General features: G+C 41.4%; 1 protein-coding gene across 2 annotated transcripts in view; it reads left to right on the top strand.

The window, feature by feature from the left end:
• Window positions 1-15,599, top strand: part of GTF2F2 (general transcription factor IIF subunit 2) — a 90,426-nt gene that overhangs the window by 39,774 nt on the left and 35,053 nt on the right. For both annotated transcript variants that reach the window (XM_069802674.1, XM_069802675.1), the window contains one exon: window positions 4,012-4,093. In XM_069802674.1, the coding sequence (XP_069658775.1) occupies window positions 4,012-4,093 (82 nt within the window). The remainder of the gene's footprint in view (window positions 1-4,011; window positions 4,094-15,599) is intronic.

Genomic DNA, 15,599 nt, shown 5'->3' on the forward strand with positions numbered 1-15,599 from the left:
GTCCCTTCGGAGCTATACCTGCTGTGGCACAGACATAACCACGGCCGGAGACGCTTTGAGATGTACCTGCTCGGGCAGGGGCTTATCCACGGCCACGGTCCCTTCGACTCGAGTTCAAACTGGAGTTCCAGCCTGTCCAGTACAGCAGCGCAGAAGCAGCAGCGATGCCCTGGCCATCTGCCAGCCCAGGCACACAGCCATTGCTGTTATCAGAATGTTCCCAGGCACAGCAGAGTAAGATGATAAGCAGCACAGCAGTAGAGCAGGCAGCGAAAACAAAAAGCAGCCGCTAACGAGCACTAGATTCTAATATACAGTGAGGCAAGCAAGCCCCATGGTAAGCACAGAAGCCTGTCAATTAATAGCTAAACAGCAATAAAAGCTATAAATTTGATCTAGCACATTCCAATCAAATCTGTCGTTATCCTGAACCCTTCGAGCCCCACGTTGGGCACCAAAAAGGACTGTCGTGGTTTAACCCCAGCCAGCAGCTCAGCCCCACACAGCTGCTCGCTCGCTCCCCTTGCATTGGGATGGGGGAGAGAATTGGAAGAGTGAAAGTGAGAAAACTTGTGGGTTGAGATAAAGACAGTTTAATAAGTAAAGCAAAAGCCGTGCACGCAAGCAAAGCCAAACAAGGAATTCATTCACTGCTTCCCATGGGCAGGCAGGTGTTCAGCCATCTCCAGGGAAGCAGGGCTCCGTCATGCAGAACGGTGACTTGGGAAGACAAACGCCATCACTCCGAACGTCCCCCCCCTTCCTCCTCCTTCCCCCAGCTTTTAGTGCTGAGCATGACGTCCCATGGTCTGGAATATCCCTTGGGTCAGTTGGGGTCAGCTGTCCCGGCTGTGTCCCCTCCCAAATCCTCGTGCCCCCCCAGGCTGCTCGCTGGTGGGACGGGGTGAGAAGCAGCAAAGCCCTTGGCTCTGTGCAGGCACTGCTCAGCATGAACAAAAACATCCCTGTGTTATCAACGCTGTTTCCAGCACAAATCCAAAACATAGCCCCATACCAGCTACTATGAAGAAAATTAACTCTGTCCCAGCCCAAACCAGCACAAAAGCCAAATCCGGATCAGTGGTAATTAAAAGAGGGTATTAGCCAGGACATCAAAGATGAGATATTACTAAGGATAAGCACGTTTAATTGGCAGGTTAGCTGGGGGGGGAAGGGGGGGGAGCTATCAGATTCACTGATTCTGAAAACTTAAGAATAATTTGAAAAGTGTGCAAGGCGCAGAGAGGTCAATAGCAGCATGTCAGTGTTCAGACAGCTGGGCTGGATGGCTCAGACAACTGTAGGCTAGTTAGCCTTGAACCTGTACCATAGAAACTAGTGGGAAAATTGTCATGGAGTTCAAGAGGTAGAAAAGATCAGAAATGTAATGAATGCTAGCAAACATGGCTTTATGTAAAGGTTTTCTGGTCAAACAAACCTAATTTTGTTTATTTTGGAGATTGTGAGTTTAAAGTAACAGCATGTTTGCAGCCTGCTTAGCATTTTGTGTTGCACGTAATTTCGAATCTTGCGACATTCTGATTTATGTCTAAAAAAAATTGCAAGCACAGAACGAGATTAAAAACTGGCTGACAGTTATCAGAAAGTAATTATCAGTAGGAAGCCACTCGGGCTGTAGTTTGAAGGGCTTCCTCCAGGATTAGCAAGAGGGACAGTAGTAAGTGAGAATCACTGCTTATAAAATGTGTCATGATTGACACAAATGCTGGACAGGACTGTCATGGTGTGACTGGAATCACTTAATTCACAGAATGTGTTTAAAGGCAATGCATTTTAACCAAGCCAAAGGCAATTATAAACCTAGGAACAGGGAATGCAGAGCACATAAGTAAAATGTGAGGCTTAGAAAAGACTCAAAATAGATCTATTAGTGATATAATAGACAGTCAGCCCCATTAACCCCCAGAGCTTGGTTTTTAGAGACAAACTGATCTTAACCCAGTTTTAGCCATCTAAACATGAAGCACAGTCATGAGATACAGACACCCCCCCCCCCCCCCAAAAAAATCCTGAAAACCAAAACCACAAAAAACCCACAAGCACAGGGCAGATCATTGAATCCTAAAAGAGATGGGACCAATTTTCTTCTGAAAGTCTCCCCTCCTCCCTCTCTCAGCTGAATTCAGAGTCTGTTGAATAACCTTGAGATGGCTGAAGAGAGGTGAGAGAAATTCCAGCTCCTGTCTGTTATTTACCTCCGTATCTTGTTTTGGTAAGACCAGTACAGTAGTATTAGGTCTTTTTTCTGTTCTCTGTATTCTTAAAACGAGGTACAGATAAGAGACCCAAAACTGATTTAAGTGTGGTGTAAATGCCCTGTGGTGAGATAATGCATGAGCTTGAATTACTTCATTTATTGAAAAGATGATTGAGAAGTGACTTGATTGCAGTGTGGAAGTACTTTCAAAGGGAGAACACACCAGGTACTAAAAGGCTCTTTAGCACCATATAGAAAGTCATAAGAAGAACCAACTGCTAGAAGCTGAAGGCAAATTCATATCAGAAATTAAGCAGCAATATTAGTACCACTTCAGCCACAAATAAGCTACTGGGTTCTGTATAGAAGAAAGAGGATAAAATTTACCTGTCTGTGATACACAGGAGGTCAGGCAAATTTGCCAGGTTGTCTCTCCTGACCATAAACCTTAGGAATCTGTAAAACCAGAAGTGTTTTAATACAAATTTTCTTTGTTTCATTCAAAACTACCTGAAAAAGTATGGCATTCTTACTCCTTTCAAGGACTAAGTTTAAATCAAACCAAGAAATTTTAGATTAAAGCATTTTAAAATACATGGTGTCAGAGTAATCACTCTCTGCCATATTCAGGGAGAGCAGACGTAGATTTCCAGGTGTAATAATATTTCAGTCTATAAGACAGCAGAAAAATTAGAGATGTCTCAGAGTGCCTTGCATTACTTGCATCAGTACTTCTAAGCGTTTCTGTTACCTTTTGTGACACTGGCAGCTGAAGGTGACGGTGACAGTGTAGTACCCTACACCAATAGTAAGATGAGGCTCTCTGTTGGAAGGACGTTTTAAATAGCGAGAGCTAATCAAGCCATTAGAGCTCATCCTTTCTTGTTACGCGAGGCTGTTCCAGAGGTGTTTGTTTTACAGATATTGCGCTGGCTACGCCCCAAAGAGGTGGATGAATTACCACACACCCCCCCACACACGCAGGTGTTTGCCCACCATCACTTCTCTCTTCCTTTCTACATGAAGTTGCTTTTAATTTTTAGACTTTTCCACCCTGATGGAGTAGGCTGGTGCTATTGCACTGCTCATCGTTGCTTTAGGCCAAAAGGTGTTCACGGTGGATTACAAAGTGACTGTGTTACAGAGGTGAATGTACAGAGAGCAATATTAACTAAAACTTAGTATGTGATCTCCTAGGTTACTAACTGCAAGTTTTTATTTCTTTTCCCTGAGTGTTAACATATGTAGTAATTACTTGTATTGCATTATGTTCCTTTAGTGAACAATTTTTTTTTTATTGTAAAAAGATGAAAATAGGTTACTCTTTTTCTGAGGATAGGAATAAATTAGCTCTCATTTTATCTTCCACTAATTTTGGATACTTTGATGATTGACTTCTCTTTGTAGATTATTTTTTTCATGGTGACTAACTGTACTCAATACATATTTCCAGAAAACAGTTCCTAGATAATGAGTGCAGCAATCTAGAGAAAGAGGGACCACACAGTTACCATCTCTTATTTAAAATTTGATCTCTGTGATTCGTTCTTAATATGTAAAACATCTGATGGCAAAATCAGGAAGTCTAGGGTATACCAGCTGTGCAAACGTGTTTTTCCTGCTTATTTCTTTGGTGTCTAAATAGAGATTTTTAGAACTTAATTTGAGATTTCAGAACTTATAATTACATGATATTTACTAAATGCTTAATTAGTGAAGAATAATTCAAATGTTGACCGTGTTGGTGAATCTTATTTTAATGTCCAGGTTTGCTTTTGTTTTTTTCATTCTAGATAAACTTTCCTTGGAAGGAATAGTGGTGCAACGAGCTGAATGCAGACCTGCAGCTAGTGAAAATTATATGAAACTGAAAAGGTAGGAGTGCTCTATTACAAATGGATGTGTGATATCTGATGCTTTATTATTGTCTTACTAGGGATGGATGACTTCAGTATTATCATGGTCTTATGTAGGATTTATACAGGATTGGAACTGTTCTTGCTTTCGGGGTGGATTTACTGTAGGGAGGGAATGAAGGCTGGCGTGGGGCTTGTACCTCCCTCTGGTATTGTCTGGTGGGACGATGTAGACTTTTGCGTTCCATCATGTGCAAAGCTCTTACTAGAGCACACATTGTGCCTCTTCATACCTGAACATACGAATGTGTGGCTATATTCAAGTGTGATTAAAGCTGAATTTCCTGAGGACTTGAAGGTTTACATTGGTCAGGACACGCTTCTTGAGTATGGGTTTCTGTGTGGATCATCTAAATGTAATTCCACTTAATACTGTGCCATACTAGACGAAGAGCACCTCTGAAAAGATATTTAAAATGCCCCAAATAGGAGAGAGTTCAGGGAGACGTACGAGACCTAGACTGGCTTGCTTGGTAGGAAAGGTAATGGCTGAAAATGTCAGAAGTGGCATGGAAGCCACAAGACATACATTTAACAGAGTCATTTAGTGACTTTTGAAAATTTAATCTGCTACATGTAGAATTTACCATGTGCTTCATATATCATACAGATAATTAACTTGATGATGTACTCTAGTAATAAATCAGATTTGGAATTGAATTGTGTATTATATTAAATACTTATTTATAAATTTCAAGCATGTGGGTTTTAATTAAATCATGCTTTTATATTGTGAGTTTGCTGTAAATAGAGAAATCCAAACCAGGAGATTTCAGGATGAGAATCATCCGTGACTAGTTTTCAAATCATCAAAAGAAATGCAGAAAAGGCAAAGTGATGTTTTTTCCCCAATTCCTGATCTATTTTCTGTGTATCATATACTACATTTGCCGTATCTTATGTTTTATTAACCTCCTCTGTCATCTAAACTGCTCCAGTATTTCCTTATTGTGCTCAATTCTGAGACGATGTTCTAGCTGTTGGCAAATCCGTACCATAAGTTTGCTCATGTACGTGAAGTGCTTCATTTCAGACTGTGTTCTGTGATTGCTATCATGATTTTTCTATCTGTGTGAAATGGAGTATGAAGCAAATGTGATGTTACTAGAAAAGGACTCATTTCAATCTGGCAATTTTAAATATATACAAATATAGTCTGTGGGATGTATTTGCTTCATAATTGTTTTAATCACAGGTTGCCTGATCCAAGTGCTTTTTTTGCATTTTGTACGCAGTTTTCTATTAGTTGATCAGCTAAGCTGCTTCTGGTAAGGCCACAGCAGGAGACCAAAACAAAACTGATAGCTTTAATGACATGCTACCCAAACGTTGAATTTTTCAGCATTCTACTTTCTGTCACGCACGCATGCATGGAACCCCTCCTGGTCTTTGATTTTGTTGTGTTCAACTCCTATAGGAGCAATAAAGATACAAACACAAAGGCAGGTTTTGTGTTTGGAAGAACTGGCAGCTGAAAACTGATGGTACTGTTGTTTTTTCTTTCCTGTAGAAAAATTGTCAGACTGTATATGCCTAGTTTCTAACTTTCCATGTTGTTAAAGATTTTTTGCCTCTTACCAAAAAGTTTTAAAAAAAAAAAAATCTTGTGGGAATCAGCATGAGATTTAGCAGATCTAGCAGTCACAGCCTCAGAAAAAGTTGGTTTATGTCCAAATACCATCTCTGGTATTTGAGTAGTAGGATCTAACTTTTCTCTTCACTCCCTTTACTCTCTCCCACCCTCGACATGCTGCAGTCTGTATTTGTGCTTTAAAAAAGTGACAGCATTGAAGATAAACCACGTAAGTTACAGAACTGTGTTTATATTGAACCATTTTTATTCATTTTTCTATTTACTATTGTGCTTTACATGAGGTGGAATTGATAATATTGATAAAACAGCAAGTCTGTTGTGTAGGCTTTAAGTGCTACAATAGTAAGTTGAGTTGGGAAGGAAATAAAAGATAAATGCAGTTGCTTCAAACTTTGAAGATCTAGAAAATGAAGTTAAGCTGCACACTCCAATAGCTGCAATCATTTGATTTCCGAGAGCTGGCAGTGACCAAAAGGGATTAAATACCTCCCTGGTATTAAACGCAGCTATAGATCCCATCTATTTTACCGTCTGTATCTGGGTCAGGGAAGTCGGCTGATGGGTTTGTGGTGTGACGTGGCATCTGATTTCCATGGTAGTTTCAGTGAGAGGACAAAGTGATGGTCTTGTGATGGGGCTGCCAGCAGTTAGGTGGGAGATACGTGTGACGTGTGGGTTTAAGGGTGGGCAAGGAAAGCACAGAGTTTGGTGAAAGCATTATCACATGTAGCAGACGGGAAGGTTTTTTCCCAAGGAGCAGCTTTTGATTTGATTACAGGAAGGGTGTAGATGGCTGATGTTCACAACACTTTGAATACTTTGAGTACAAATGTGTGTCTAGGGATAACTGGTCAGAAAGGTAAAACAAAGCCTGTGCAACCTTCACTTGGTATTTTCCATTTTGGAAGTTTTGTTGTTGGTAGGTTTGGGGTTTTTTTCCCATTTTCCTGAACTTCAAGTTCTAGAAGGCGAACAAATACCGTGAAACACCTGCTATCCTGCACTAGTAAAGCTTCATGCTGTTGAATTTCCTAGAAATTTTTTACTAACAATGTATTTGTTCTTTGTAACACCTTAATGATTAGTTATACATTTGCAGTTACTGCTGGTGATGCTGTTGAGGCAATAATATGGGGTTTCCAAGCACCTGTCCTAATTTCTGTCTTGTGGGAGTGGATCTCACAGTCCCACTTAAAAATATTTGGACTGTGGGTGAAAAAAGTAGGCGGACTGTTCCCAACTGCGGATGTTTTTACTGTGTGGTGGTCACAGAAAATACTGTCCCTACGCTACTCTTTCTGGTTGATGCTTCCCCTCTTGCCCCATCAAGCCTGTCAGACGAAGGAAGACGGTGGCATGTCAACTGTTGTGGAGAGGAGAGAGGAGTCCCCCAAACATTCGGGGTCCCCTCAGGCTCCAGCTGACTTGCGAGGAGATGAGAATAAGATTTTGATACTCCCAAGGGGCTTTTGCTATGCATGAAAGAGGGAAAATGGGGGACTGGCATGCACCCCATCTCTCTGCCAAATTGTCCTTGTTTCATTCTCAAATGTACCAGTGAAATGCTGGTTGCCTTTCAAAATGGCTCTGATTCAATTATACATAAGGTAAGTTACTGAACTCTCCCAAACTGTACACAAAATTAAAACAAAAAAGGAGTCCCAGGATTACAGAAAGCCTAGAAGAGCTGACAATTAACACTCCGGTAAGGCTGGTAATCCCTATAATTCTCTTAAGTAACTTAAAAACACATCTTGAAGTATCATTAGTGAAAATGTTAGTTGCCAACATGGCAGCTTGTAACAAGGCTGCAAGAATTTTGTATATATTCTTGCTTTTTCTTTTAAGAGTTTTCTACAGAGAGCGTGATGAACGTCCTTAGAAAAAGCTGCTGGAAGAAACATGCATGATAGGCTTTAGGAGAAATGGGTTGCAAAACGTTCTCGACTAGTTAATGAACTTCCACATTTGAAAAGTCACATTTCTTTACAGCCATATTACAAAGGCCACTAGAAGTCCTGACACTGGGTAGTCTAGGCCAAGCAAGTGAAATTTAGTTAGTGCAGATGAGTTCTCATCTTCTCTAAAATACTGTGAGAGTATTGACTGACAGCTCAGTATATTGCTGAAAATGAGCATTATGCTCATTTTTTTTCCCCAAATACCCCCTACCAGCAAAAGAAAATGAATAATTTGACCAGCATGCCACTTCATATATATTCTTGTAGATATGCTTAGCTGGCTATGAGTTGCCTTTCAAAATAAATATGTATGAATACATCCGTGCATTTTCCACAAAAGCTGATATGCTGCACAAATGCTGTTCAGTTTATTTGAAGGGGGAGGCCTTTTTTACACAAAGCTGAGATTGCATCTGCCTGTCAGTCAGTGCAATCTTGATTTTTCAAGTATCGAAGATCAATTCCTTTGTCTTGAAGTAAGATTCAGCATAATACAAAAAGATGTTCCGTAGGATGTTTTGAGTAACTCATCGTTAACTACAAACCCCACATTTTTTACCATGTGCTAAAATATTTCCAATGCCAGTTTTTCCTGGAGAATAATGTGCAATTTGTAGGAAATTATCTAATAATCATGTTCGTAAGGGTTAAGGTGTACTGCTGAGAGGTGTATTTTATGTTTGCCTTATGTTCCTGGACACCCACCAGTTTTTACAAATCAAGCAAATACCATTCTACTTGGAACAATTGGACTGCAAAGTAGCAGGCACACTAGTACTTAAGTTTCTTTGTCCATTTTTGGTCCATTTTTCACATTTTTTGAATAGAGTAATGGAGAAGAGCAAGTAAGAAAAATAAGGTTAAAATGAGATGAGTTCAACAGCACGGAGGAGTGGTTATTCCCCATTTCAGAGGTCGGGAGAGTTGCTTTTGTTGATTTGCTATGTATTTCTTTGTGATCTGTGGCTCTTTTCTCTGTCTCTTGTCCTTTCTATTTTGTCTATTGTCTTTTACCGTTCTTACAAGTGCTGTTCTGAGACTGGATTTTAATAGGTCTTTTATATTCCCATGCTTTTTTGTTCAGTGATACGAAAAGGTCCTAATTTTGGCACTGCTTCCAGCCATTATAATAATGCTAATAAATAAGGAATAACCTACTGTTTGTAATGCAGCAGGTATTTTATCATGTTTCTCTTAAACCTGCAGCTGGATGCAGAAGGTTGCCGCATCCTTTTAAGCTCGTTGTTGTCTTCAGCTTCTAGTAGCCAGGTGTATATGGACTAATTTGGGGGGGCGGGGTAGGGGAAAAAAAAAAAGATTTAAAAAAAGAGGCATGAAACATTCCTATGTTTTTGCAATATACTTTCCAGCATATGAATCATACTAGTTATGGAAACCGATACTCTCTTACATTTTGTGAGAGACTGTTGATCTGATCATTGGATCTCGGTTTCCTTCCTTTTGCAAATGCCTGGAGGCAGAGGATCAAAAAAAGTAGGCTTCCTTGCTGGCTGACTTACCATTCTCCTTTTGTTTTACCTTAAAATGGCTTTGTTACAGCATGGCAGGAAATTTGCCTTCTTTCTGTCTTTTAAGTATCATCATTTCCAGGTGACAGGCACAGAATCACAGGATGGTTCTGGTGGGAAGGGACCTCTGGAGGTCATCTGGTCCAAACCACCTAGAGCTGGTTGCCCAAGACTGTGTCCGGACACCCCTGCATTGCTCTGGGATTGAAATCGTGTGATAAAATGCTGCTGGGATGCTCTCGCATTTTTTAATAGCAAGTGTACTGAATGTGTTCTGTGCCTTTTAGAAAGGCGCGTTGTTGAGAGGACCCTAGCATGAAGGTCATTTTCAGAAAGAAGAGAGCTACTTAGGGATGCATATTTAAGAAGAGTTTATGGCAAATATTGCATGGATTTTTCCTTATACCCTGGGGAGGGAAATCAGTAGTTGTAACTGGAGAGTTCTCATTGTCCTGTTTCTTTAACAGGGAGTTCATGAAACAGTATTCCTCTTCTGCTGATTACACTGCTCCTTCTACCTTGCTATCAGAGGTGTTGCATTTAAGAATATATCCAGTTTGCCTTTGTGGTAATTAGCCAAAAAGCATCCATTTCCTTTTTATCTGCTGAAAGGGGTGAGGCTAAAAATAGTCGCCCTGGAACATATTCAGGCTTCAGTCGTAGCCAGCTTCTTCAGGCTGAAAAAAGCCTCATTCAGTGCCAGCGCTCAGCACCAGTTCTGGGTACTTGTATTTCCAGTAAACCTAAATGTCAGTGGCACAGCTTCCTTCTCTTGAAACCAAAGTCTTTGGTGTCGTACGGTGCTGGAGGTCTTTTTACCTTACTGTTACCAGGGCTACAACAATTACAAAGATGTCTCTGCTGCTAAGGTGCTTTCCAGATATCAGTGAGGGACTTGTTTAGTACTTAGGGACATCCTTCCTATTCCCAGGGCAGCACCAATTCCTCCTTTTCATCTTCTTTTCCGTCTGTAGGATGAAAGTCACACTATAATGGGTGAAAATCTCTTTCAGAGAGTGCAGTTCTAACTATCATCACTTACCCTGTGTTACTAGACATACTAACCTTCTGTTCTTTTCGTTTACCGTCATGCTTGACCCTGTCAGGGAAGGGATCGCTAGCTGGTATAAAAAAGGCCATTTCTACATCGGTGTCAGAGTTTGGATGCAAATCTTCTTTTTCTTTGTTGCAGAGCAGAGCTCACTTGAACCTGATGGATCTCTTCCTAGCCACCATGCCAGATGCTATAGTCATGCCAAGTGCTGCCAGTGTTCTGGGTTCTGCAAAACTGCTTTGGCATCTACCAGGCTGACGAGCTCAAATTTACACAATATGTAGAATGTCAGCACCACAGCACGTCTTCTATTTTTAAGCAACTTTGTTCACATACTACTGATGATATTTGCAATTTGTGAGAGATCGGTAGACTAGTATCGTCCAACAGTTACCCTGCTGCCAAGGAGCTCCAAAAATTCTATGATATCACTGAGTACTAAAAGTTATCCTTGTGCAAAATCCAAGATTAGAATCACCAGGTGGCAAGCTCTGTTGGTGACGTATTGATTTCCTGGGGTATTAAAATATTTCTGAAATTCATGGAATTGCAGGAAGGTGCTAAAATGATGGCCTGAAGGGTGACAGAGTACATATGTGTCCGTCCAAATAGCACTTGTTACTTGGGGTGTCGCCAAGTTCAAATGAGTTCATAGATGACAAACCATCCATCCTCTGTTTCTGGTTCTTTTTTTGAGGGAGTTTCTGTCTGTAGGGCTCCAGTGCTTCTCAAACTGGGGTTCCCTGTGATCACTGGGTGATTTAATTCCTGAAGACACAGCAAAATTCCATCGGGAGCTGAACTCCTGGAGTGCCACAGGGCCAGCTACACCACGGGGAAAGCAAACAGAGGTGTCTCCTTGTGCTCCTCAAAGGCTCTGTGGGTGGAAAAGATCCCAGCTTTAGGAATTAATCACAGCATTACATTTTATGGGAGAATCTTTCTTTCTCTAAATACCTCAGATATTCATACAAAATGCTGAAGCACTGCAACCATCAGTTAGTACTCAGATGCAATCCTGAAATATTTTCCAAAAGAGAGGATATTGTGCAGCCACCTGCCAATGCTGGAGTCTGGGATGTTTTTAAAATGGCTTGGTAGTTGAATTCAGATGAACGCCGTAAAATGAACGCCATAAAATGAAAAAGAATAGTAAGTTACTTTTTTTTTTTTTTCTCCAGAGAGAGATGTAATGTAAAATTCTTTGCATTTCAGTCATCTAGACTACTTCAACTCACTTTTTTTCCCGTTGAATTTTCTGGATAGAGAAAAGGAGACTGTCAGTATCAGAGGCCAACAAATTATACTTAAGTTGCACATAGAGTGAAGGAACTTTAAAATCCTAGGGGTTTTATTTACATTTCAAGTCAAGTGCAAATCATTTTCAGTATATTTTTCACAAAAGCTCTTCTACAGAATGTTACTTTCCACAGCTTGAAAGAAGCAGAAATGAATACGAAGGACCACTGCCTAAAATATTTCTTACGTACATTCATGTGCATGCACAAATTTAACAATATCGAAATGATGGTTTTCAAATTCTTTGTATTTTCCATGCCTGCATTTAAATACAGACACATCTGCTTATGGCCTTAAGAGAAGTATATGCTGCTATTTTTATCCTGTTACCATCGCAAGACCAACAGGGCTGCGAGAGAACGAGATGGTTTCTCTTTGAAATGGTATTTTATCAACAGAATGTGACTTAAATGTCAGTGCTAGTGATGTGCAAATCATGCAAGTACTCCTTCCTTTTGAGTCTACATTGAGTTTGAAATTTGCAAGTTGCTTTGTGCTTTTTAATGAAATACATTTCTTAAGTGAACCTTGTAGACAATAATCATACAGTTCCTGGGGTTTCTGGTTATGATCTGTTATGATGTTTCTGATAAGCTGTTGCCTCCTTTGTTTGCAGTTAGTGGATTTCTCTGGGATTTAATCACTGTCATTTCAGTATCCGTGATGCTTTGCTGAAAATTTTGCACTGTATGCTAAGCCAGTGCCATCAGCGGGACCTAACACAAATGCACTGGTAGAAAGAGTATTACAAATCTGGCTGTGAGTATATTTACTGAATAGTACAGTGTCCATGTGAAACCATTGTAGGGCTGATGTGCTTTATCCATACCTGAGACTGGGATGAGAAGCTTTTTCTGAGCTGTCCTCGTACCTTGAATGCTGTGATGTGTCCCAACAGGAAAGTGTAAGAGTGCTGTGGGCTCGCTGCTGCTCGGTTCCTTCCTTCCCTGCTGCCCATGGCAGTGAGCTGGAACTCAGCAGTTTTATGACAACTAGCTGTAATCATTAAGGTTTTGGATCCCTGTTAGTTCAGTTTACTATTTTGTTTGAGTTTGTTCTTGTATAATGTGGTTCTCTTCTGTAGCACACACATATATATAATATGCAGGGTCCTGCCCCTGGGTCGGGGCAACCCCCAGTATCACAAATACCGGCTGGGGGATGAAGGGATGGAGAGCAGCCCTGCCGAGAAGGACTTGGGGGTACCGGGGGATGAAAAGCCGGGCACGAGCCGGCAACATGCACTCGCAGCCCCGAAAGCCGACCGTGCCCTGGGCTGCATCCCAAGCAGCGTGGGCAGCAGGTCGAGGGAGGGGATTCTGCCCCTCTGCTCCCATCGGGTGAGAGCCCACCTGCGGTCCTGCGTCCAGCTCTGGGGTCCTCAGCACGGGACAGACGTGGACCTGTTGGAGCGGGTCTGGAGGGGGGGACACGAAAACCATCAGGGGGCTGGAACACGTCAGCTATGAAGACAGGCTGAGAGAGTCGGGGTTGTTCAGCCTGGAGAAACCTTACAGCAGTCTTTGAATATATAAGGGGGGCTTATAAGAAGGATGGGGACAGACTTCTTACCAGGACCCATAGTGACAGGACAAGAGGCAATGGTTTTAAACTGGAAGAGGGCAGGTTTAGATTGGACATAAGGAAGAAATGTTTTACAATGAGGGTGGTGAGGCACCGGCACAGGTTGCCCAGAGAGGCTGTGGCTGCCCCATCCCTGGCAGTGTTCAAGGCCAGGTTGGATGGGGCTTGGAGCAACCTGGTCTGGTGGAAGGTGTCCCTGCCCGTGGCAGGGCGGTTTGGAACTAGGTGATTTTTAAAGGTCCCTTCTGACCCAAATCATTCCGTGACTCTAAGAAATACATGGATATAAGACTGGATAATCAGTTTCATGCCTAAGGCAAGGAACTGTCTCCTGCCCATGCAGTGACGGCAGACATGCCATGTTGCGCAGGAGTTGTGAAGATCTGTTTTGCCTTGGAGGTGACTGTTCCAGGTGACCGCTCTGTGCTTTCCCAGCGCCTCACAAAAAGTCTGAAATGTCCAAATACAAAGTTAAAATGGGTAGTGTGGCATCTGAGAGTTGTCAGCTCCTCCTCTTTCAGGTGCTTGCAAGCCACGAGTTTGGAAGCAAGGTATAGCATAAAGTGAACCTGAGAGAGATTATATGCTGGTACTTGAAACTGAAGTTTCCAACAGAGTGTAACAAATATAGCAAAGCCACTAAATGGACCATAGCAATTAAAAAAAAAAATGAAGCGTGCTCATCTTCACCCAAGTTTCTGACACACATAAACGCTGATAGTGTTCTGCACTAAAAGTGATTCTGCACAACTGAATTAATATCCTACTGATATCCATGTATATCATAGCAGTATATATTCATATATGTCACCTGCCTTATCAAAACTATTTTATTTTATTCTCTTTGGGATCCATGGTCTTTACAAAGGTGTTGTAACCTATCTAAAGCCTTTTCTAGCTGGGCCGTCTCTGAACAATTTAGAAACTGCTCTGTGCACAGATCAGAACTTAAATTTACAAGGTGGAGGAGGGCAATAGCAAAACCTGCAGTGGCAGACTGACTGAAATTGGGATGTTTTGGAGGACAGACTGATTTTTTTCAATTCCTCACTCTCTGTGTGTGTCTTTTCCATCCCCCACTTTTCCTTCCCTTCTCTCAACCGGCATACTTATCTCACTCAAACTTTAAGTGTGCCAGGTGCTCCTAGTATTGCCAAGCACCGTCGAAGATTCGCTGATGTGAGTTTAGGGTACCCCTTTCTGTCTTGGATGAAATTGCAAGTGAGTTTATCCAGGGGTTGTCTTCAGCAGCCGTTTTAAAATATAAAGCAATTTAATTCTGTGCTCAACTCATACTATGTATTCTACTGACGATTTACATTTGATTTTATAAATAACTAATGCCAGAGATAGCAAACTTCCAACTTTATTAATGTATTAGTCCATCCTCACAGATGTTTCACAGAGTTCATTCTGCTGCAAGTCCAAAAAGACCTGCCAGAAATTAATAGGTACAGCACTATCTTGCAGTTGCTGGACACACAGAAACAGTAACTGAGAGAAGTGTGAACAAGCTGGGTCCTAACCAAAATTAATGCCAATGAAGTATCTGTGTTAGGTCTTTGAATACTTCAGTATTTTTGCAGGGATATCTGGCTAACTCTTTTTAATGCTAGTGGCAGAATCAGGAGGAACTGTACCCTGCGACTTGTAATACAAATTTGAATTACTGTCCTGCTGTTCCCTTAGATTGTGTGTATGTGCTTGAGTGCTGATGGAGACCTTGCCAAGGAGGAAGATAAAGAAGAAATAGTAATGGATTAGGAAAAGAAACAGCTCACCAAAGAGCTTTCCTCTGCTCCTTCTGCTCTTGGACTGTATTCAATTCTGAGGCTTTGCGCAGCGCTCCCATTAACAGGCATAGGGAAGTTTGGGATTTTACAGGGTTCATTTCTGTGAATAACATAAGGCCCTGCCTTCATGGTTCCAGTCCGCAGATGGTGGAGACACACAGGCTTCTGTCCTTCTGCAGAATTGGTTGAACCGTGTTAACTCAGGTTAGAATAAGTTAGGAATGTGACAACAGCTTTAAGATGAAGAATCTAAATGTAAAAAAATAGGCTAACACAAGTGCTTAACTTCTCATGAGCCCAGGCTCTTGTTAATCCTTAGACTGTCATAACCACAACAATGCAACCACTTCGGATTTAAAAGCAGAGGGAGGTGAAAAAATCACTTGCGAAATCGTTTTGATTTAAAAAAAAAAAAGGTTTAGTTGGGTCTAGAGGCAATGAGACACACATTCTGGCTGCTAAGCTCATTTTAAAAAGTTCCTGTGTCATATCTGGAAGAAGGAAAAGAAAGGATCCTAGCTCTCCAACAGTGAGGTAACTGTAGCTGTTTCTGAGGTTAAAGAAAGCCCTATGTTCAAAACTGTTGCAAGGCTGAACATTATCTGTATCATAGTTCACTCTGTTTTTTCTAACTGGAAAACAGACAGGAGA

This window comes from Haliaeetus albicilla, chromosome 15 (genome assembly GCF_947461875.1).
Source record: "Haliaeetus albicilla chromosome 15, bHalAlb1.1, whole genome shotgun sequence".
Classification (NCBI taxonomy): Eukaryota; Metazoa; Chordata; class Aves; order Accipitriformes; family Accipitridae; genus Haliaeetus; species Haliaeetus albicilla.